Genomic DNA, 24,094 nt, shown 5'->3' on the forward strand with positions numbered 1-24,094 from the left:
TAAAAGTCCCCTGTCCAGCCAACAGCTGATCAGCCGACATGGGATCTAATAAGACAGGTTGCGGTGTAGATTATGCAAGACTGGAACGCCAGACAGTGGATTATGCAAGTCTTCCATCTCCGTTTGGAACACCATAATTTTTTTTTTCTAAAATTCTATATTTTTCCTGAAATTAAACTAATTCATGTAAATTTAATATACATGTGTGCAAAATTTCTAAGTTTCAAACAGCCAACGAGGCTTTAAGAGATATTTTTTAAAGGTTAGAGCATGAACAGTAAGAACAACGAATGGAACTGCGAGTGCGCGTGCATACTTTTTCTTTCGAGGACTAGTGAATGACGCCCAAGATCACGGTACGTTTACACTTCACAGCAAATTACCCATCTTTGGAGTTCGTCAGATGCAATTCCACAAAATTCACAATTCATGTGTTGACGAGTTTCCTGCTTCAGTGTAGACCGCAATTTGTAATTCTGTATCTGTAAACGTAGGGCCGCATCTGTACGCACAACGCACTACGGCTACAAGGTCATGATGAGAATGACCTTTACCACGTACTGGCTTGTAGTGCTTCTGAAACTTAGCTATCAATCCTCAGATTCGTTTCCAAGTACATTTCTAAAGGCACGTGATCTAATATAAGTCTCTAATTAGGATCATATTAGTTACCAACAAATGAGTTTTCATATAGGATATATATAAAGCTAATAAGTCACAATGAAACAGTATATTAGTAGAGACTGCAGAATTATGCAGTTCTGGGTAGTGAGCAAGCTTCCAGCCATGCAGATGAGCTTGCCTTTTCAACTATCAGGTGCCTGTGCTTCAGCATCGCTACAAAAAGGATTATACTGACCTACACATTTGCATAGGAGAAGACCGTGGAAAAGGTATCTCACAAGTGCAAGAAACACCGCGTACTTTTGCTAGTAGGGATCATTTCTCCCAGAGAATGAGATGAGTAACGAAGCAATGGTGAATTGTTTGTCATTTGTGAATGGATAGCTCATGGAGATGAGTCATGTCAGGGTTGGTCGTGCCACACGCTTTCTCCAGGGGATCCTTGCAGCGCCTCTGGAGCTCAAGGTACTTGTCCAGGTTGAAGTTCTGCCTCTGGATCAGCTTCCTCTGCCGAGACTCAAATATCCTCTCCATGAAGTCTCGGTAGGTTGGGTCCCTTGATGTGATGAGGAAGTATGCATATCCCACAACCAGGCCTGTCGTGGTCGTGAAGAACGTGATGGGCTCCATGACGTCCCACGAGAATTCCCAGAACGTGAGCCTGAAGAAGAGGCCCACCTGGGTGATCAAGAAACCCAGACCAGACCAGAGGATGCGCCGGACCTGCTTGTGTGCAAGCTTGTTGATGTCTTCCAACTGCGCCTGGAGCTGCTTGAGCTCTTCCTTCCCCGGATCATTCTCAGGTGTCAGTGCAAGGGGCATAGCTTTCCTTACAAGATCCACGATCTGTATAAAACAAGAGGTATTAGCATCAACCGAAGGTAAGTATAAGCTAATGTATGTGAAGACCCCACAAGACACCAAATCTGAACCTACATTGATAAGAACCAATTGATGAGAAATTTAAAAGGGGAAATTTCAGCGTATGTGGATACACCACAGTCCTAATCTGTATTTCAGGTCCCGTTTGGCAGGGCTCCGGCGGCTCCGGCTCCCGCACCTGTCGGCCGCTCAGGGGCCGATAGGTGCCAGGGGAGCCGGAGCCACGGAGCCCGAAAAACGAGCTTCTCCGGCTCCGGCGGTTTCTGTGAGAGAGGAAAGGAGGAGAGAGAAAAACGGCTTCGGTGAACAGTACAGGGTGTCGGCCGCTCAGGGGCCGACAGGCCGGGGCCGGAGCTGGAGCCGCCGGAGCCCGGCCAAACGGACCTCAGTTTGCTTCAGCATGTATCACTGAAGTGTTCACATGTCAAAAAGACATGGATTGACAATATCCTGAAAAATCAACTTCCAAAGTGACCTATCCTAAAATGGAAGAATCTGTACATATGAAAAACAACGTGCAACAAATATGCAAGAGTGTAAATACATTTCAAACACAAAATGGTGGAATGCAATGGAAAGTAAACATGAATACATGATTTAAGAGTATGGTAGAGGATCCTCTATGAAGCTTCATGCTTTTGTTCCAAATGTTCAATAAATAGTTAATTTACATCCAGCACCATCAACTTGAATGAGGAATGGTAGTTACAAAATTTGCTGATATGTCCCATAGTACAGCTTGCAACAAGGCTCCAAATTGCACATTCACGTTACTGAATAAAGTGAGAGTAACGCATAACTATTATGATACTATTTAAACAAAAAAAAAACATAGGACAAGCATTGTGAAAAGCAACCAACTTTGAAGTTAGCTGTCCTCACCAGACACCCACTATTTAACTTTTGCTACCGCACTATCGAAGGACAGACTTTGCCCGGTAGACTGGTAGCTCGCCCCATCCGTGCAATACACAAAACAAGCAGTCTAGATAATGGACAATGCATCCTGTGCCACAAGCCACACGAGATAATGGAAACAGGATAGACTGATAGAGGCAGTGCAAAGGGACAATAGCCTCTCCAGTGCAATGAGCCGATAACCCATCGTGTACGAGAGGACAGAGCAAACTAGAAAAAAGACGAGGCACCAATCAGTTGCCTAACAAGCGGATGGATTCCTCCCATGGAAGAAAACCGGGGATGACTTTTCGACTAGTGCTGCCCGCTTGACCGCGTGGGCAGCCGAGAGGAGCACGCTGTGAACCACCAGTCGCGACCTAGGGGCCGCGGCGTCTACATGCATACCGATCACCTTTCCCTCCAGAAAGCGCCACTGGCAAGTGGATTGCTACTGGTCCAAACAGTACGGCGACGACGGGCTCACGATGGTTTCAATTTTCAAAGGCCAGTCCCGATCAGTAAGTTGAGAAGGTCGCACGAAGTGCACGATGAATCTTGGTTCTCACCAAACCATTAGCTTGCCGTCGAATGGCAAATGCAATTCTAACGACTGGATCTATGGACCAAAGGTACAATCCGTAGGCGATGTAACCCTGGACCATCGTTTGCACTTGCGGGAAGCCCGGCAAACCCCGCAGGCCGCGGCCCGCGGGTCACGAATTACAAGCTGGAACCTAATGGTTGCACGGATCTGTACTTGAGCCGCCCAGCGGCTGAGCCGTGTCCGTGTGGACGGTGCTTAGCGACGCTATATATTTTTTTTTTTGCCGGACAAAATTTTCTAATGCCTCAAATAAAACTACCATGTCTCATTCCTTCATTGATTACATCGAAAATGCGTTCACTAATATTTCCGGCACCGCCAGCATGTACCGGTCATACCTCACCGGACGAGAGAACAATCGACGCACTAACGAACGGAGTAGCCGGCGGCGAGGTAACCGGATAGAACGCAGCTTAAAATCCGAAAGCCCCCGACGCCCGGAGAAACCGAGCCTCGAAGGCCGCGATTCTACAGGGGATCAGGGAGGGATAAGGTGTGGGGGAGTAGGAGAGGGTGGCAATGCGAGCTGACCTTGTCGGGCTGGAGGTAGACCCTGTCGCGGAAGAGCAGGACGACGCCGGCCTCGTCGAGCGCGCCCGCGAGCGCGGCGGCCTCGGCGCGCGTCCGGACGGCGCCGGAGTCCTGGCACGCGCGCAGCAGGTCCGCGTAGGGGATCACCTCCCCGTCCCCGAGCCGCCGCTTGAGCGCCTCCACGTTGGCCAGCCGCATCAGCCGCCTCGCCTCAGCCGCCGTCACATCCTCCTCGCCCCCGTCCCTCCTCGCCGCCTCCGGCAGCGACGCGTAGCCGCAGCGCTGCTGCAGCGCGCACGGCGGCGGGACCCACCGACGGGGCGCGGCGCCGGCGCCGCGCCCGACCGCCGAGGTGGAGACCGAGGCGGAGCGGAGGAGGGAGCGGGAGACGCGCCACATTGACATGGGTCGTGTCGGTGCCTATCGACCTCTCTCTCTTCTATTTCGGATGCTTATGCTGCGTGTGGTGGGTGGAAGGGAGGGGAAGGAGAGATATGGGGGACGACTGGGCGAGGTGATCAAAGCGGGAGGAGGGAAGGAGGCAAGGCAAGGGCGGCGAAGACGAGAGGAGAGCCAGCCAGGACGCCGTGTTCGCTTCGCGTGGGGTTTGGTTTATTTTTGGCAGAAGAGGTGGGGCTCCCTTCCTTTTCTCGTCGGCTCGTCCGCCATGGCTTCTGGGACTTCTGGGCGGGTTCGGCCTTCCTGTGCACAGAGCGAGGGGCGTTCGGTTACAGTTGGCCAAACGGGCCGCAGCCGCACGGCACGACAATAGCATAGGGCATGGCCAGGCACGACTCGGTCAGGCACGGCACTACATGGCACGATAGACTAGCCGTGCCGTGCCTGTTAGTGCCGCCGTGCCAAGGTGCTGGCCCAGGCACGGCACTATCAGGTCTTAGCCGTGCTGTGCTGTGTCACTGGGCACGGCGGCCCAGCAGTGCCGCTGCTTGCTGGGGCTGCGTCGTCGTGTCACGTGCATCCGCTCGCGCGCTAGAGCCGCGTTGAGCCCGCATCCTCCCCGCCGGATCCGCCGGCGTGCTCGTGCTCACTGGATCCACCGCCAACGAACTCCTCCGCGCCGGATCCGCCGCCAGCAGACTTCTCCGCGCCAGATCCGCCACCAGTAGACTGCTCCGCGCCAGATCCGCCACCAACGGACTCCTCATCGCCGGATCCGCCACCGGAGAGCTCCTCCCCGCCGGATCCGCTGGCGGCGGGCTCGTGCTTGCCGGATCCGCCACCAACGGACTCCTTCTCACTGGATCCGCCACCGGAGAGCTCCTCCTCGTCGGATCCACCATCGGAGAGCTCCTCCCTGCCGGATCCGCCACCAGCAGACTCCACCTCGCCGGATCCACGCCAGGAGATGGATAGAGAGAGGCACCGCCTTGCTTGCCGGATGTGGAGAGGGAGAGGGAGGGTCCGCGTCGCACGGGGAAGAGATGGAGCGCCGCATGGGGAGAGCTCCACATGGGGAAGAGGGAGGGGCGCTGCCCTGCCTGCTGGCTATGGAGAGGGAGAAGGAGATGGAGTGGGAGCGCTGCACGGGGGAGGGAGCACCGCGTGCGTTCGGGTGAAGATAGGGCGGGCGCGCAGACGGAGAGAGAGGGAGAGACTGAGTGAAACCCTAACTAAGTCACCATATATATACTCAAACGTGATATCGGGCCGTGCCTGGGCCGGCACTACGGGCCAGAATGGCGGCCCAGACACGGCACTAAGGCCGGGCCGTGCCAGGCACTCGCACGAAGGCCGTCGGGCCGGGCCGTTCCTGGGCCGTGCTAATTCGTGTCGTGCTTGGGCTGGCCCATAGTGCCCGAGGCAAATGGCCAACTATACGTTCGGTAACCCGGAAGCTGCTTTCTAGTGTCATCACGCTTTTACGTCGCGTTAAAAATTTATTATTCACTCACCTCTTCAAAAATATGTTACTTAAAAGATTCAGGGCCTGTTTGGCAGGGATCTGGCTCCTCTGAAAATGGCTCCGGCTCTGACTTCTCTGAAGGAGCAGCTCCTCTAGAGGAGCTGAAGCCGTTCTGAAAAACGTTTGGCAAAACGGCTCCTTCGCACTAGACGATGTGAACCCACAGCAAGGAGCCGCGCGAAGCTCGTTTTTTAGGCTTCTCCTGCGCAGGCAAAAAATAGCTCCGGCTCTTGTGCGGAGCCCTTTCCAAAAAAGACGTTTGGCAGAGCTCCTGCAGGAGCCGGAGCTGAAGCCTCTGCAGGAGCCCTGCCGAAGAGGCTCTCAATGAACCATTTTACAAAGTTTTGTGAGCATACAAGTTATTTCATCAATAATTCTATTTCCATCGCTAATAAAAGGTTGAGCACAAATTAAACAAAGTAAATTATGTAATTGTCTAGGGTGTGCACAAACAGCTAAACAAAAATAGTTTTTTAGCCATATCAACAAATTCGGATTTATTCTGTATTGCTAAGGCCCTATTTGGATCCCTATAGATAATAACTATCTGCTGATAATTATCTTATTTAGATCCAAACAAGTACAACAAATAGATTAACTAATTATTAGATAATAACTATCTCACTAGATTGATCAAATCAGATAATTTAGCTAATAGATGAAAAAAATAACTATCTCATCTTTTAGTTGTGTATTCAAACACCCTCTCAGCTAATAGGTAGCTAGTCAATTGTTAGCCAATTAATATTAGCTATGTGTTACTGCCTAGATAACTACTACTCCAGCTAATAATAGATCTAAACAGGGCCGGCTTGGAGGACAAACACAGCCAATTCGTCGGCCAGGTGCTCTAGCCACTGCCCAGGTTGAGAAAAGGTTCACCAAAACCCAAAGAATAATAAAAAGGGAAGAGCATGTTCATATACGATAGTAGATTATTACTGTTGATTGATTTGATATGAGAGAAAAAAAAAGCAAACAGGCTGTTTATTCTTCCGACGGTGCCGATACACTAAAATAGCGACCACATGGCGGTCGGCAGGACGAGCCGACCCGGACGCCGGACGCTTTTCAGCCGACCGCGCAACACGTTGTGGACGCGGCGGGCGCGCCTGCTGCGCACCACGAACAAAGCAACCTGATGCGACGCGCCCAAGGGATGACCCGGATGAGGCAGATGGGCCAGCACTGCCTATCTGCCCCCAAAGCTAAATGTTTTACTGCTGCACCGAGCGGACATATTTGGCACAGCTCAGTTTCACAGTATAAACTTTTTTTTTTTTACAAAATAGCTTTATGAGCAATTTTTTTTTGAAGCTGAGTTATTTTAAAATAAATATTTAGTAAGATAGCTTTACATGATGGAACAATGAATAGAATGACTATAATATAGAAGATGAAGCTAAAACAAGCTAGGCTAAACAGGCCTAAAAGTAGAAACCCACTTGCCACGGACCCGCTGCCATTTTCTACCTGTGGTTATGGTGTACTGTACCTTTTCTCAGATCTATCTAATGTCGTCAGATTTGTTTGTTAATAATTATAATTATCTAGCGAAACTAATAGATCATTTGTTTATGGTTCTGTTCGCTTGTCTTATAATTCATACTTTTTAGCTTGTCTTTTTAACTGAAATAATATTTCTCTTTCACAGTAAATCAATTAGAACAGTGTTTCAACTTGTTTTTTTTTTCAACGAAGCGAATGGGCCCTACGTCCATTTCCACGAGATGCACGTGAATGTCGCGAACAGCCCAACATTGCCGACCAGTATCTCAAAATTTGCGCGTGTAAAGACGGTCTTCAACAACCGCGATCCAAAATATAAGACGCATTCGTCCTTTGGGTAACGTTACAGACAAATGGTTCAATATCTATTTTTGATCTTCTCCAACAACAACCCAAAAGATAATTCTTTCTGCAAATGAGTATACAGGAGAGATGATACTCAAATTTAGGTTATGGCTCTCCTGACACGTAAAATGAGTCTTTCATATAGGTACCATGTTAGAGGCTATATGTATTGTATTGAAGACTCATTTTAAATTTGGGTTCCGCAATGGTCTCCTGTGCACGTGGTACTGTTGCAACAATTTAAGAGTTGCGGGATGCCGACTTTGAATTTTTGACGGCAAGTTAATCACCTAGCTTAAAATAATGACAATTTGTGTGAGAAAGTAATGCTAGTGAACAGGTACCGCCATAAGTACATAGACGAATTAAACCGTAGATCTAGACAGAGAAGGATATATATCTCCCTCATATGTGTAAAGTTATAAGTATGCTTCCTTCTAGTCTGTTTTCCCACTTTCACTGTGCTTCCTCCTAGAAAACGTTTTCACCATCCCCTTAAGTATCTTCCAGAACCAAAACACGTTCATCACTGCGACCGCTGATGGCACCGCCACCAAGCTGTAGAATCCTAAGGTGAAGATGGACCTCGCCTGGGAAACAAGGATGGCATCGGCAATAGAAAACAATATCAGAATAAAAAAGCACCAGAACAATCATAACTTCTGATAATCTAGTTTAATTTAAGGTTTCACATTTTCTGCAAGCCATTTTTCAGAACATTGATGAACTACCTTTAATGTTAACGAAAAAAATACTGACCAAACAGATCTTATTCTAAAAAGTTACATTACAAGAAATAAATGGATTTTGATTGGTTCCCAGGTTAATTTGTAGTACAGTGTGCTTTCAGGATGAAAAATTTAAATACCCATACCTGATCAAAATGAAAGTACATATGGGTGAACATATAGATGAATAAGATTATCCGAGCAATCTGTAGCAGAAAAAAGACATGTTAATCAACTATTCACCAGAGCAAAAGGGTCATTTAAAGAGAACGTTTAGGCTTTATTTGGAAAGGGATAAGCGGCATCCAAATCCTTATGGTTAATTCAAACTAGAGCATAAGAGTTTTTAAGACCAAATCCCCTATTCCAAAATCCAAAATGGCACTTCATGTGTTCATTAAAAAAACTCCAAAATGCCCCTTATCAATTTGTATAGTGAAGTCATCACTAATCATTACCCCAGTTATCACATCTTTAAAATAAACTCTGCCAGGGAACCTAACTATGCAATGCTCTAGCATTTAGAGACAACCTTCCTGAACCATATGCATTATGACTGTATAGAAAATTGTTTAAAAAAACTAATGACTCATGAGAGCAGTTGTTGTACCAGGCATCCAACAAATAGAGCCACGCCATTGTATAAGTAAAGATTACAAGTCTTCTGACCAGCAAAGGCAGCAACGTCCAAATACCTGTAGAGATCATTACAAAGTTTTTTTTTAAATGAATGAGCCCCAGTTCTTACTAATAAGCAGATTAGCAACAAAAGGATATTACCATCTGAGGTTCACAAAGGGAGTCGTGACTTCGGTGAAGAGGACCATGAGTATGTACATGTGTGCTTTGCCACTCAACAAAGCAAGACCAATTGCATACATGGAAAGTCCGTGATACAAGAGCTGAAACATCAATATTAGAAAAACTAACTTCTGATACAGATGTAACGCCCTGATCCGAAAAGACAGCTAAGGCTCACTCTACACGTGGAATGAGTTACACATGTTAATTAACTCTCTTGCGCTTTCGTTTTTGCTTCGCGCAAAAGGATCGATCCGAAGTTAACAGCTTCCCAGGTCCAGGCTTTTAAGCTGGTCTATCTCTGGTTCCATCTCCGGTATGAACTGAAAACACTGTACTGAAGCTACAGTACCCTTGGTGCTGTAGTACCACGAATTTGGTCTCGACCAACCGGCCCATGGGCTGAGGTTTCATATCCACCCACCCTCAAATGATTCGACGTCCTCGTCGAGTTATCGAACCAGCTTACTTATATGGGACAAATGCTCACTATCAACTTTCTTGGTCACCTTCGTATTTCCGGTTCCTGGCCCAGGCGCTACACCCTCTCTGGAGCCATGCACAACCTGTCCAGGCTTCCAAACTATACGAACCGTGAAACCACGAGAGTGGGCTCTGAATACCATTTGTAATGCCTCGACCCGGGAAGACGGCTAAGGCCTACTCTACACGTTGAATGAGTCACACTTGCTAATTAACTCTCTTGCGCTTTCGTCCTCGCTCCGCCCAAAAGGATCGATCCGGAGTTAACAGCCTCCCAGGTCTAGGCTTTTAAGCTGGTCTAGCTCTAAGAGTGGGCTCTGAATACCATTTGTAATGCCCCGACCCAGGAAGACGGCTAAGGCTCACTCTACACGTTGAATGAGCCACACCTGCTAATTAACTCTCTTGAGCTTTCATCCTCCCTTCGCGTAAAAGAATCGATCCGGAGTTAACAGCCTCCCAGATCCAGGCTTTGAAGCCGGTCTATCTCGGTTCCATAAACACTGCGTCGAAGCTACAGTGCCTGTGCTACAGTCCACAGATTTGGTCCGGCCCAACTGCCCCATGGTCCAGACTAAGGCAGTGTTTGGCACCGGCTCCTGCGGCTCCGGCTCCCTACGCAGCAGCACTGTGCAGCGCTGTTCTTACCTGTAGCAAGGAGCCGGACGGGAGGAGCCAAAACAAAAAGCAACGTGAAAACAAGAGGAGCCGGAGGAGCCAGGGATTTGGTGCTCCGGCGGCTCCTCTGCAGTACTGCTACAGTACCTGGAGCCGGGCCACCGGAGCCCCTCCAAAGAGGCCCTAAATTCGTGGTACCGTAGCTTTGGGGGCACTGTAGCTTCAGCACAGTGTTTCCAGTTTAGTCCCGTACCGAAAATGGACGAGCTAGACCAGCTTAAAAGACTGGACCTGGGAGGCTGTTAACTCCAAATCGATCCTTTTGCGTAAAGCGAGGACGAAAGTGTAAGAGAGTTAATTAGCAAGTGTGGCTTATTCAATGTGTAGAGTGGACCTTAGCCGTCTTCCTAGGTCAGAGCGTTCTCCACGATAGAACTCCATTAAGAGCTAGAGCATGTGCTTCGACAGAGTGATACTTACATACTCCTTTCCACCTAAAGAAGGAAAATACAGCAGGATCATCGTCAAGTCTGTTAAAAAGTAACTAATCGAAACATGCAGAGGCAACGATTGTTTTTTCTTATGTCATGCGTATGATAAGAGACATGGAGTACAGAAGCATCACATGTAAATAATCAAATTGTTGTTAGCATATATTGAAGAAATCAAACACTCCTAACATTTTCATGTTCATTTTATTCTGAAAGACATGCAGTATATATGGACAACAAATCGATTGCCTTCAAACGGAGGGAGAAATAAAGTTGAAATGCACAGCTTACCCCAAACATGGAATCAGATAACCATGATTTTCTATCAATTATTATGCTATTGTGCACATCTTCATTAAAGAGGTCAGAGATCATGACCAAGTAGAAAGACACAGCAGCAGCTACCAATGCATGGAGTGTAGAGAAACCCCTGCCAATATGTGGCATTATATAATCAGATTAAACAAAGCTAAAGCCAAAAATAATAAGAAAAGCAAAAGTATCTAAAAAGTTATGTCTACACATATCTTACCTATTGTTCCTGTTAGAGTACGTCATAAGTCTATTGGGCCTGGGCTGGCAGTATAGCCCGCTAGTGTTAGGGTTAATTAGAGATAAGGGTCGCTTGCTTAAGGGTCAAGTAAGCCTTGCTTGGGAGTCAAGTAAACCTCTCTATATAAGGAGAGGAGATGTATTAATCTAATCAAGCAAGAATTAAGAAGGAAATCCCTTCCCTCTTGCTTGGCCGTGGGCAAGGCCCCCGGCTGGCCTCCCGCCTCCCTCGCAGCCCTAGCCGCCACAATTATGGCCATGAATAGTACCCACTTTACTGTAGTACCACCGGTACTGTAGCCCCACCAGGCGCTGCCTCTCCCTCAGCTCTCTCCCTCTCGATTCTAGCAGCCATATATCAATCTGGTATCAGAGATCTCTGGTTCGATCATGTCCAGCCCTCTACCGAGTTCTTCCCACCTGCCACCACCAGCGTCTTCGTCGGCGCTGCTGCCCCACATAGCGGGCGCGCTGGCGTCCTCAGGAGCACTTGCGCCCTTTGCCCCGGCGCCGTCCGCCCTCGTCCTCACCCCAGAGCAGATGACGGCCACAATCCTGAAATTAGGGCAGGCCGTGGCGGGCATCAGGGCCTTCCTCGTCGGGCCCTATGCGCCCCAGCCGCAGCCCCAGCTGCCGCCTCCTCCACCGCCACACCAACAGCAGCTACCCTCGTCGCCGCCGCCGACCTCGGCCGCGACCACGGCGCCGATCATCTCGTACCAGTATGGGATGCCCTACGATGGGATTGCGACGACCTCGTTCCTAGCCGCGCCACCGCCGTTCCAGGGCGTTCCCATCCAGTAGATCAAGTTCCCGTCGTCGCCGTCACCGCTTCTGGCTTGGATCGCTGGTTCGTCGAAACCCATCTACACGGCGCCCAGTCCCCAGCCGCACCTACCACCGCTAGTGTTCCCCTATGGCTGGCCAGGCTATGGGACGACAGCCGTCTCCATAACCGGTGCCCAGCGGATCCTAGTTGTGGGCGAGAAGTTGCAGCAGATCGAGCAGCCGATGGACATCGCGATGACGTCGGCGGGGAAGATGCTTACTCGCCAGGTGTCGGCTACAGGCTGCTATGCGCGGCCTCCTAGCACATCGGCGGGTGCGGGAGATGCACGATCTGCAGCTGATTCAGCCCTACACCCCTTCGCAGCTCCTCCACGTTGCGCTTCGCTGCGCAGAGGACCTCGATCTCGTCCGCTATGTCGGGGATCTCGGGCATGCAGTTTCCCCCATGGTAGGCAGGCATGCTATTTTCCCTGCGGGCGGCGGTTGGGGAGGCGCATCCCTCCACCTCGTTGTCCATCGAAAGCCCTCTGCTCTTCTCTGTGCGGTGCAGACCAGCAGTCGTCTGGCGGGGGGAAGGCGTGGGGTCACCAGCGAGAGCGCACCGCGTAGCGCTGTTGCATTCTGCCACTGGCTGCCGCGAGGGCGCCTCCGCTGGTCGCTGTTGCAACCACTTACAGGTGGCCATACACATGCACCTCTTTCGTCTAGATGGTGTCCATGGGATCCAGGAGGCTGTACACATGTAGGTTTAGCGTGCGGATGGTGTCCACCTTATGTTCAGAGTCAAAAATAAAGAGTCCCAGTCTATTTCAGGTTGAGAATAATAAAATAAGCCAACATGTAAAAGGCTTGTTTTTAGGTGTTAGGAGTCGAGTCAGCGTTATAAGTTCGTTAGGTTGCAGCTCGAGGACGAGCTGCATGTCCAGGTGGGGTGTAGTGTTAGAGTACGTCATGAGCCTATTGGGCCTGGGCTGGCGGTATAGCCCGCTAGTGTTAGGGTTAATTAGAGATAAGGGTCGCTTGCTTAAGGGTCAAGTAAACCTTGCTTGGGAGTCAAGTAAACCTCTTTATATAAGGAGAGGAGATGTATTAATCTAATCAAGGAAGAATTAAAAAGGAAATCCCTTCCCTCTTGCTCGGCCGTGGGCAAGGCCCCCGGCCGGCCTCCCGCCTCCCTCGTAGCCCAGCCGCCATAATTATGACCGTGAACAGTACCTATTTTACTGTAGCACCGCCGGTACTATAGCCCCACCAGACGCTGCCTTTCCCTCAACTCTCTCCCTCTCAATCCTAGCAGCCACATATCAGTTCCACTCAACCTTTTGTGTGTTATCTAACATATTGTAACATTTGAAACATCGAGAACTGACCTTTCGAGTCATCTCATATACCTATAAGGACAACAGTGAGTATAGCATGATACAGAGTATTACATGAACAGTTTGATCCAGTAGCCTGAAACAGTACTCTTCTATAAGCTCGGAATTTCAGAAGTATTTTTTTTAAAGTAAAAGGCATGAGCTCTGCCGCTCAATTAAGTAGTGAAAAGAGGTTTATGTACAGATGACACATGAGGTGCCAAAACACCGTGGTCTGAAGACCATAGAGGAGAAAAACACGCCTCGCACTGCTAGTTTGGCTCCCACTAAAATTCATTGTCTTATGCCACTGCACTATGTCTTCTTTGATCAGTGAGGCGACCTGTTGTGCCGTCCTATGCACATTTTCGAAGATTCTTCTATTCTCCTCCTTCCATAAATTCCACATGATGTAAATCACCATACCATTGAAACGCCTACGGTCTTGCTTTTGTATCTTGCTTGCCGCTTGCTCCCACCAATCGGCAACTGAGGCCGGTTCTTGTTGTGGCCATTGCACCACAAAGTTTTCCCAAGCTACCACTTGGTCCCAGACGGCTTTTGCGAAAGGGGCAAAGCAAGGGGAGATGAAGCCCTGTTTCTAGAGGCCCGTTACACAAAACACAATGTTTTTAGTGCGGCCAACCCTACTTTTGCAGATTGTCTACTGTTAGGATTTTGTCATGCATTAGGATCCAGGCGTGTATGTTGCATTTATTCTCTGTTCGAGCCTTCCAAATGAGGTCATGTTGGAACTTCCGATGTGAGCCTCGAAACTGTATCCTATATGCCGAGTGGGTGGAATAGGTACCATCAGCTGTCCATTTCCAAGTAATTGTGTCCAAGTAATTGTGTCATGTACATCGGGCAGCTGAACATTTTGTAATCTAATCCACAAGCCAATGAATTCTTGGAGTTGAGATGTTGCGGTGATACGTGCTTACAGTGCTTTAATCCAATTGTCGTTGTAAATTTCAGAAGTATAATGACATTATCAATTGAAAGATAGTTGCTGGCAGAAATAAGAACCAAAAAGTAGTCAACAATGTTTGCTGGTTGTAACCAAGGACTCTCCCTTGTCCATGTGACCAATAGAATTATTTTTCCGTACTCCTTTGATGTGAAGGATTATGCGCTTCATGGAGCGACTTGCCTAATTTTTACCACCCAGTTACCTTTTAAAATGTTGCGTAAGTTTCTCAACCAAGTGTTTTAATGACCGAACATATACATCTACATATTTTGCCGATTACATTGAATTTATTTGTCCAATGGAACTTTCATCGAGCTAGTTTTTTTTTTCTTTTTTTGGTAAGTACCAACAAAGTTATATAGAACCTTCCATTTATTCTTGAGCAATTCACTCATCTTGAATAAACAAACCAATAGGTAAGTATTACCTTGAGGGATTATTGTAGGAACATGAGCACACATCCAACTAATCTTGCGCTGGATTATTTGTGTAATTTATTTGAAACTTAATGCGCTACACTTGTAACTGATGCCGTAAGTTTATATGATGTTGACTGTTTATAACAATTGTTTCAAAAATAAGTGTTTTCTCAGTAGTGCCTTAAATCTCCCCTCTTTTCATGTCTTTTTTTCTTTCTAAAAACATTATTCTACTGTTCGTGCAAACACAGAACACGACAAAGAAAAAGATAGAGAACCAATGAATTGTAACGCTAAAAGAATTAGGTCGACATCAAAGCTGCTGACGAGTGACAAGGAAACCTTTCCTTGATACTAACGGGAGTACGGGACACACCGAACGAACTAAATCGAGGAATCGAATATGATAATGCAGTTCCACGGGTAAACTATATATACAGTCTTCGAGGAAGCTTCTGATCCTGTTCAAGCACCGAAAATAACTCTTGTAGAAAACTATTCAACGATATGTTGTCCACAAACTTGTAGTATTGCGCTTGCGCCTACAGCTACCAGTCAGGCTCAGGCGTCGTAGAAGACAGGGACTGGCACCTAGATGCATCATGCATCATGCATCGTTAACTAGCGCCGGAACGACCTACATTGACATTATACCAGAAGAAAGAAGACGTATAACGATGAAAGATTTGGGGGTTTGGACACAAATAGCAACAGGCACAACTACTCTGTCGCAGATTAAAAAGGAACGAACTATGAGTTGATGGTTTGAAAGGAACGAACAATGAGCTGATTGTTTGAAATTCAGCTAGTGAAAGGGAGAAAAAAACGAGGAGGGACCAAGTGAGGGAAGCTTACAGCGCCGCACATGACGATGCCGGCAAGAACCGACGCCGGCCACAGAATCCGCTCCTGGGGCCCAAAATAATTTCCGTCCATCCCTCCGCCACCCGATCCAATCGACCAACGAGCAGAGGAGAAGAAGAACCAGCAGCAGCAGCAGCTCCGCGATGAGGCACCAAAACGGCAACAAGTACGCCTCCCAGAACCCTGCGTTCCCAATCCACTGGTAATCCAGTCCTGGCACGAAACACAGCTCCGCGTTTCCATCTCCCACCTCCCGCAAAGCTTGGCAATTGGCAGCGCTTGGGGGAAAAAGAAGCTGTGAATCTCCGAGGATTGTTACCTGCCACCTGGATTCTGGATAGAATGGGTTGGGTCGTTGGGACTTGCGTTGCGTCTGCGTCGTAGCCGTCGCCGTCGCCGCTTGCTTTGCGCACTCCTCTGTTTCGTGGGATTTCTTTGTGGCCTGGGCCTCGCTCGAGCGTTGAGCCTCCGGGTTTTTAAAGCGAGGGTGCGGCGTGCACACAGCGCACGAGGGGACGACGACTAGACGGAGGCGAAGGTGCTCGGCTTCAGCTCGGCGCCTTGTCCTTGGGACAGCCACGGCCCACGAGACGACGGTCGACGGGACCCGGGCCAGTTGTCTCCGCCGCTCGCCAGCTGATCAGATTCGTTTTGCAGAATTGCATTGCATTGAATTGCACGGGCGAGGTGACACGTCCATGAACAGTTACGTGTAACGCTTCGCACGTACCCGATCCGTTTCGCAGACCGCAGAGGGAAACTAAGATCTGGATAGCTCAGCTGCTCAGGCTCTGATCAAGGAACTTCCCTATGCGTGTCGGTGTGTGGATGGGAGGTCCTGCCAGCGTCGTGGTCCGTGGATCTGATGAACGCACGGCTAGCAGCATGTGACACGGTGTCAAACTTGATGAGGAATTATTAAAGGAGAGACGGAGAACAGTGCTAGTGCTGCGGTGGTATGTGATCGTGTTGAATCGCAGAGGTCATGTAGTTTCCCGCAAAGAAAAAAAAAATCTGGCAGCAAGCAGTTTATAGCATCTTCTGCCATCCTACATATATGTTTGTAATGCAAAATATGGCCGGTGATTTCAGACCACCGAGAATAAGACTTTTCTCTGCCAAGCACGAGAACTGAATCAAGGTCAAATATCTCAGTGCTCTTATAGGTGTGTTCGCTGTAGCTTGCTGGAGGTGCTGTTGTGTTCCTGCCAAAGAACAGCTGAAAGGAAAATTGCAGCAACATCTGCAGCAAAGAGGTGAAAAACAGGCTTATTTTCTTCAGCTTTCCATTAGAGGTGCCCGTCCTATTCCTCCCCTGTCTCTAGTGATTCTTGTGCCTATTGGGTTAGCTTGGTCCTTGTTGTCAATCATATGAAGACTTTCAAATTTCGATTTCTAATAAGTGTGCAGAAAATATTACTAAGCTTTTTTTTTATATAAATTGCACAGTACAGACACAAACACTCGTATGCACATTCATCTCTATGAATATTCACCCACACTCTACTTCTATGGGCATCTCTAAAAGACTGAGCTGATAGATTTTGAGATTGTCGAAGTTACCTTAGACGTCTTGCTATTATCGGGCACTTCGTCTACCACTAAAATAATAACATTGTTGAATTCTAAAATAAAATATTAGAAAATCCAAGCACCGGGTAGACAAGTTCTATCACAAAGAAATCAACCAGCTCAGTTCGCGAAAATATTACCAAGTTGACGTGGTGTTGCACGGTATTTCAACTTGCCACAGAGACAAAGGTTAGGTACATTGTCTATTTGTTATCCGACTATCTTTCATTAATAACTAGTTCAGTTCGACGAGTTGCGACAGCAAAGTTGAGATCTTGCAAATCAAATGCTGAGACGGTGGATCAAGACCACACGATTCGTAGAAATAATAATGGCCATGCTTTATAAAAAAATGTAAATCCGTGCTAGTACAATATTATTGATACACGGCCAAATCTCAACGTACTAGAAGGTTGATTGTTCCATTAACAATTTATATGATAATTTATATGATTGGTTCCTTATGCACGTTCTCGAAAAAAAGATTGGTTCCTTGGTCGGAAGAGCAAAAAAATACGATCTGGTTAGTTCTGCGTGCCGTCGCATTATTAGTGGCTCATTGTTTTTGTCAGAAGAGGTTCTCTACTTCGTACTTCTCTTGCTTCTGCTATCAGCTCAGCTGAACACTTGTCCGGCTATCTCTTGCTCTGGAGTCGCTCTCCTCATAAATAAGCCACACATGCGCTGATTCCGATGGAAATCTGAATTCTACCCAGACCTCGTTTAGATTGCCTCAAAGTTCCAAGTTTTTTCACTATTTCTCCATCACATCAATTTTTGGACATATGCATAGAGCATTAAATGTAGGTAAAAAAAGTAATTAATTGTACAGTTTGGTTGTAAATCACGAGACGAATCTTTTAAGCCTAGTTAGTCTATGATCAAACAAAGTTTGTCAAATACAAACGAAACGGGCTACAGTGTCCAGATTACAAAAATTTACGATCTAAACAAGGCCCCATTTAAGAGCGAACTCGATGTTGCATGTCCCAATTCCCAATCCCGAGCGAACTCGATGTTGCATGTCCCAATTCCCAATCCCTGCCATGCTGTTTTCTTCCTCACGGCACGGCGCAACGGGACGTTGCGTCCAGTCCAAGCAATGCATTTGTGCCCCCAGAAATCGCAATTCACAGATTACACGTAAGGTTCTTTTTGTTTTGTTTTTTGACGGGAACAGATTACACGTAAGTAACTACCAGACGGACTGCTTCAGAACCTGGGCCACCGAGGATGTTCTGGGACATCGGCCTTTATTATGAAGACTCCCTGGAACTTCCTGTACATGGGCCAGGTCAAGCGTCCCTGTAAGCACCCCACGGGTACCGGCCCAATGGCCGTGTACTCGCATCTCTAGTTTGACCTATGTTTTCTTGAAAAAGTCCAAGTCCTTTTTAAACTTCTCTAACCAGTGTTTGGAGGTTTTTATTTAACATCATCGGATTTATTCTCACTAAATAAGATAACACATTACCGGTTTTGATTACATGGCACAATAGTTTTAAAGAGAGAGAACGGATAAGTTTTCATTCTGATGAGACCAGTTTTGCTACTAGATACTCTCGTTATGTCCATTATACTTAGCTTACATTGACGACTCCTAAAAGTTCAAATGATTTCGACAATAACATAAATATTGTGTGACCATCTCATATTTGATCCTACTATGTATTATAAATAACACCCAGGTATTTATATTTCCAACTATGGAGAATATCATTTTTCTATTCATTTATTAAAGAACAATTTTTTATGTTGTTCTCAATATAGAAAAACGCTCTAGGTGTGAAGGGTAATGTTCAGCAGGTAAAGTAAGTACTTCATTCAGAAAAAAACTTATCATTCTAGAAATTTGTTATATAACTTTGGGACAGCAAGTGTCGGGTACCATAAAACGGAGTACCTCGAGCGCATACCAAAAGAATCACTTAAACGCCATAAAAAACAAAGCCAAGGGATAAGCCATTTGTTAAACCCCGGCCTCGCCCGAACCCACCGGATCTCCGCCTCACTCCTGGCCTCGTACATGAGGCCTCGGCGGCCTGCAAAATCTCCGCCTCGCACGAGGCCTCGCGCTGGGGGCCTCGATAGGGAACCGATTCTCCGTCTCGCCCGAGGCCCCGCGCGTAAAGCCTCGGACGAGATGTCAATTCTCCGTCTCGCTCGAAGCCGGCTCGGCAACGACCCGTCGCTTCCGCCTCGGCCAGTATCCCCGACAGCGCGTCGTGTTCCATTAATGCGCCAACCACTCCCGCAATATCAGCCGGACGACGGCTCGACACTGTGGAGCGGTCGACAAGACGGGAAGTCACGTCTACGCCATACCGTCCTGGACCGGGCGCGGCGGGGATTACCGGCCACTGTGCTCTGGTGTTGTGCCCACGATCAGCGCCTGCACTACACTGTGCCACCTAACCCCCGCCCCAGAGACAACGCGGCATGGGGGGTCAAGTCCGGGACACCATAGCCTCGGAATCAGCGTATGTCATCAACTACTCTCTCCAAGCCTCGGCAATCCACTTCAGGGTCTCGGCAATTCCGGGATTCACGTCTGCCGAGCCTCCCACGATGGCCCGGTCTCGGCACCAACTGAGCCTTGGCTTCCCGCGCAGTCAAACACACGATGACCAACACGCCGACTTCCGCGCCCGCTTCGAGATAGCATTGGAGCGTCCATGACGCACAGGATCGGATGTGACCGGCGCGTCGCCCCAGTACTTCAAGGACGGACCACACCGTCGGCCACGTCGCCACAGGAATAGGCTACAGGGCTCGGACACGCTGCCTCCATCCGCATGACGCTGTGTAACTAGCAAATGTATTACCCTTGTCTCCCCTCCAACTATAAAAGGGAGGGACCAGGGCCGTTTTGGGACAGACACGGGCGATTAGATCTAGACTTGAGCAAACACACTCACTCAATTCACGCACACTCTCCCGCGGCCTGAGAGCAACGTCTCAAGCAGCCTGTACCGTTCCACGCTGAGACCTGGGACTAGCTCACTCTCTCACCTAGCTTGTAACCCCCTACTACAAGCACTTCGATGCAAGGAATACAAGATCAATCTCTCAGACTGGATGTAGGGCACCGATTGCCCGAACCAGTATAAACCTTGTGTCTCTTTACATCACCATCCAGGATTGGGTACACGCAGTACAAATTTACTAGTTGGTCGAGGACCCCCCGGTCTGAAACACCGACAGTTGGCGCGCCAGGTAGGAGACCCTGCGTGTCAGCTTCGTCATCCCAACAAGTTCCGGATGGCAGACCCCGTACGACCACTGCATCTTGGCATAGTGGTCTGGTTTGGGAGCCTAGAGTTTATGTCTCTAGGGCATGAGTACGACATGGTACTCCTCACACCCCGAACCCCGCCTGCCGACGACGACGTCACGCACCCATAGCCCAGGCGCAGGCGGTGCCCAGGCGGCCGCTCTCGTCGTGCTCGCCAGGCGCGACGCGAGTACGGCCACGCCGACACCACGCGAACCCAGGACGACACGCCGCGCTCCGCTGGTATCCCATGCCCAGTTGTTGGCACAAGGTCCCTAGTTGGGGACCTGTCTGGCCTGAGCCTGGACAAGGGAGAGACACCGGTGGCGTGCGGCAACGCCCCGTCACCGAGCTCTGCTCCGCCACCTCCTGAGGCGCTGGCTCTGGCAAAGCAGAATCCAGCGATGGCACCATCTCCGTACCCCTTCTGGTTGAGAAATGCCGCCTGTGGCAGAACCGCCTAATCTAATGCCTCACAGGAGTGCTTGTCTTCCATTAGACACTAAGCACTCAAGGGAGAACACTAAATTACTCGGTTCCGTCGGACACACCCCAAGGGAGAACCCGAAAATCCACATTTTTGCCATCAGGATCACAAATGAGAGAATAAAGCTTATATCATTCTGAACCATTTCTTATATCACTTTTAATACAACATCAGAGTATAATAATTATTAACATAACAATAGAATGAAATCATATTATCAGAGTTGTAAACAATTTAATTGAACAGCGGAATATAAATATGTGATCAGAATTACAGCGGAAATAAACATCTAATCATGGCATGATGAATTATTGATATGTAAATTATGACACAGTTGTAGTACTTTCATTCATAAAAACATTTGGTGAGAGTTATAAATAACAACTACGATCGTAGCGTAAAGGAAATCCTCTCTGAGTCCACCAGGAGGAATCCACACACAAAGGTCAGCTTTAGCATCCACTTGACACCTGCAACAGGGGGAATAAAACCCTAAGTACTCAATTGTACTCAGCAAGACTTACCCGATAGGAGAAAAGAAAAGACTCCAAGGATATGCAAGACTATCTGGTTTGTGGGTTGCATTTGCAGAAAGCATTACTAAGCGTGCGTCCTTATTTTTTATTTTTATTAATAGCCGCATTGGTTCATTAACTAACCATTCTATGTAAGCACCTGTACTACTTTCAAGCTTGTGGTAAGCAATCAGAATTTCCTTTGTCCATCTTCCATGCTTCATCTTTCAGTTCTTACTACGATGCTAAACCGTAGACAAGCCGTACCGGATAGCCCGGCGATTCGCGAATCAATGCCCCCAGCTGGGTACCCCGAAAACACACGCCCCGTTTGTACCCCAGGCACAAACAGGACCGACCCATCACTCTCCTGTCCCGGGTGTCTAGGTCCCCGTCCAAACTAGGACTCCAAGCCCCGCCCCTGAGTCCCGGACTCAGTGCGGTGCAAGGACCTCCTCCACCAAAAACAAACCCTAACAGTCGGTCTGAAAAGAGCCGGATCCGTGACAAGAGAGCAACAAGTCTTCCAAGCGCCCATACACAAGTATGTGCTCGGGATAATAAGTCTGTGACCTACCTAGAGTCATATGCAACGATCGGTCCTTAACCGACCAGACAGAGAAAAAACAGTGTAACCAAGCTATGCCCCGTGTCCACGGCGACACAACTCCTTACACTCACCAATACCCAAACTATATCCCTGCCTGGTCACCATTTTCCTTTCCATCATTTTTATATTTTCCAAGTGATAATCATATAGTAACATATTTCCTATATCTCGCGAGTGACAGGCAATCACTCGACTTCTACCGGAGTCCTGTAGCATAGCAATCTACACGATCCTGTCATACTAGTGAGACTCATAGGATATATATATATATATATATATATATATATATATATATATATATATATATATATATATATATATATATATGCAAGTGGGTTCCATTCAACTCCTTGAAACTTAATGCACAAATACAATTTAAACTGCAGAAAGTAGGGGTTATGCACCGGGGCTTGCCTGGGTAAAATATAATCAGAAGTTAGCTTTCCATCATGGCGACATGATCTCCAAAAGCACCATTCCTCCAGCAACTCCCGATGACTCTGTGATCCACCGATGTCCCTATTATGATATGCAATGTAATGCCATGCAAAGATATAATTAATTGACTGCAATCGTGACTCGTATAAGTACGTTTTTTGCCTCTCAAGTTAACGGGCTAGTTCTAACGACGACCGTACTTAGCTACGTATCCACGTTGTCAAACAAGGCATTATTTCTCAACAATTCTTTTAGTTATATAAACCAACGGTGTTTCTTTATTCGCAATAGGACATTATTATTTATCTAGCAACTAATTATTCTAGAGCTACAAAATTATGGTGAGCGGCTAATATTGCTAGAAACCTACTGTAAAGATTTCAGGTCTAATACTATTACCAATTTGTCACGAAAGTTCCTACAAGTTTATATTTTGCAATATTAAATATCTTAGATTAATTATATGGCTTCCAAAAATACTATCATACTATGTGAACAAACTATACTAACAGGTAGATCACGATTTTAGGAACTCAACAAAACTGGTTTGGCATTTTTACGATTTTTCTACGATTCACTACAAACTTTACCAGTTTATTTCCGAGACTAAATTAACACATACTTTTAGAAAATTAAAAGGGCACGGCCACCAACCCGGCCCTCAGCGCGCGGCAAAAGCACGGCGGCCTAGGCAGAGGCGCGCGGCCTGCGGCCCAGTAGTCCCCCTAAGCGGGCGCGCAGCTGACGTCGTCATTCTCCTCCTCGTTCACTCCGTCGGATAGAAGCAAACAACAGGACTAGCAAACAAAACATAATTAAATAATCACATAAATTCAAATGAGCTCCAAAAATCATGAAATTTATCTGAAAGATAGATATTGATTTTAGATAAATTTAGGAAGAAGAATCACTAGAGTCGGAGTACGGATGGAGGAGATATTAATTTGCAAAGTGGGCTACGAGATTAAATAAACAAGTCATTTAGGAGAGAGACGCAAACACGTGCTTTGCTCCTGGGGGGATCATGATTGGCTGTTGGAGAAGGAAATAACTAGGAGAGAGAATGAGGCAACCACGCAGGGACAAAACACAGGACGTCGTGTTCCATGCGTCCGCCCGCCATAGATGGCTACTGAAACTCGAGAGCAGCTCGGTACAGACCAAGAGAGGAAGGGGCGCTACTTGGGGGAGACAGAGGAGGTGTTGGGGAGGCTCACCGCTGAACCAATCGAGCAGCAGCAGCTACACACGAGAGATCGACGAAGCGAGCTGGGCTCTGCCGAAGGTAACCGAAGCGAGGATATGGAACTGGCTCGTGCTTGCTAGAGCAGAGGAGGAAGTTGAATAGCAGTGAGCTCGCGTGGGGTAGCCGAGCGATGGGGCGGACTAGAGCTAGGGGCGCCTCTTCCCACGGTCAGTAGAAAAAGGAGAAGGAGAAAGCAGCGTGAAGACAGTTCCGACACGACTTAGACTTCGGCCCGGTAAAACACGCAGACACAGACACGACTTGACTGCTGCATGTAAGCTTGTACGCGTAATACTGCTACTGTATTTAAGCTTGCTTCACGTAACTTGTAAGCTTGCAGTGGTTCTCACTTCAGAATGTGCCAGCGGCCAGGGGCCGGAGACAGCAGCAGCTCGGAGGTGATCGGCCGGCTTGTCCGATAGAGAAAATAGTGGGGCAAGGACAAGCAAGGTAAGACCGAGACAGCAGAAACGTGAGTGACCCAGCCAACATCATTTAAGGCGATCATCAGAGAAAGGACGCGACGAAGAGGGAGCAGTGGCACGACGACAGAACTC

The 24,094-nt window shown here is 47.8% G+C and overlaps 2 protein-coding genes across 2 annotated transcripts; both read right to left on the reverse strand.

The window, feature by feature from the left end:
* Window positions 1-678: 678 nt before the first annotated feature.
* Window positions 679-4,187, reverse strand: LOC136453419 (calcium uniporter protein 5, mitochondrial-like). Its single transcript, XM_066453992.1, has 2 exons — window positions 3,542-4,187; window positions 679-1,470 (listed from the first exon to the last, which is right to left on the reverse strand). Exons 1-2 carry the CDS (start codon window positions 3,944-3,946, stop codon window positions 991-993), a joined length of 885 nt encoding a protein of 294 aa, XP_066310089.1. The 5' UTR covers window positions 3,947-4,187; the 3' UTR covers window positions 679-990.
* Window positions 4,188-7,525: 3,338 nt separating this feature from the next.
* On the reverse strand, window positions 7,526-15,953 carry LOC136450656 (uncharacterized). Its single transcript, XM_066451204.1, has 6 exons — window positions 15,715-15,953; window positions 15,387-15,608; window positions 8,828-8,949; window positions 8,658-8,742; window positions 8,194-8,253; window positions 7,526-7,909 (listed from the first exon to the last, which is right to left on the reverse strand). The coding sequence occupies exons 2-6, from the start codon at window positions 15,465-15,467 to the stop codon at window positions 7,757-7,759; spliced, it is 501 nt and encodes a 166-aa protein (XP_066307301.1). The 5' UTR covers window positions 15,468-15,608; window positions 15,715-15,953; the 3' UTR covers window positions 7,526-7,756.
* Between the last annotated feature and the right edge of the window lie 8,141 nt (window positions 15,954-24,094).

The sequence above is a fragment of the Miscanthus floridulus genome, chromosome 5 (genome assembly GCF_019320115.1).
Source record: "Miscanthus floridulus cultivar M001 chromosome 5, ASM1932011v1, whole genome shotgun sequence".
NCBI lineage: Eukaryota > Viridiplantae > Streptophyta > Magnoliopsida > Poales > Poaceae > Miscanthus > Miscanthus floridulus.

Excerpts from the sequence above, each read along its gene's own strand:
- LOC136453419 (XM_066453992.1), bottom strand. The coding sequence starts at position 3,946 with ATGTCAATGTGGCGCGTCTCCCGCTCCCTCCTCCGCTCCGCCTCGGTC. Across the intron at positions 1,471-3,541 it reads TCTACCTCCAGCCCGACAAG|ATCGTGGATCTTGTAAGGAA; the intron begins GTCAGCTCGCAT and ends TGTTTTATACAG.
- LOC136450656 (XM_066451204.1), bottom strand. The coding sequence starts at position 15,467 with ATGGACGGAAATTATTTTGGGCCCCAGGAGCGGATTCTGTGGCCGGCG. Across the intron at positions 8,743-8,827 it reads CCCTTTGTGAACCTCAGATG|GTATTTGGACGTTGCTGCCT; the intron begins GTAATATCCTTT and ends TGATCTCTACAG. Across the intron at positions 8,254-8,657 it reads CTCTATTTGTTGGATGCCTG|ATTGCTCGGATAATCTTATT; the intron begins GTACAACAACTG and ends TTTCTGCTACAG.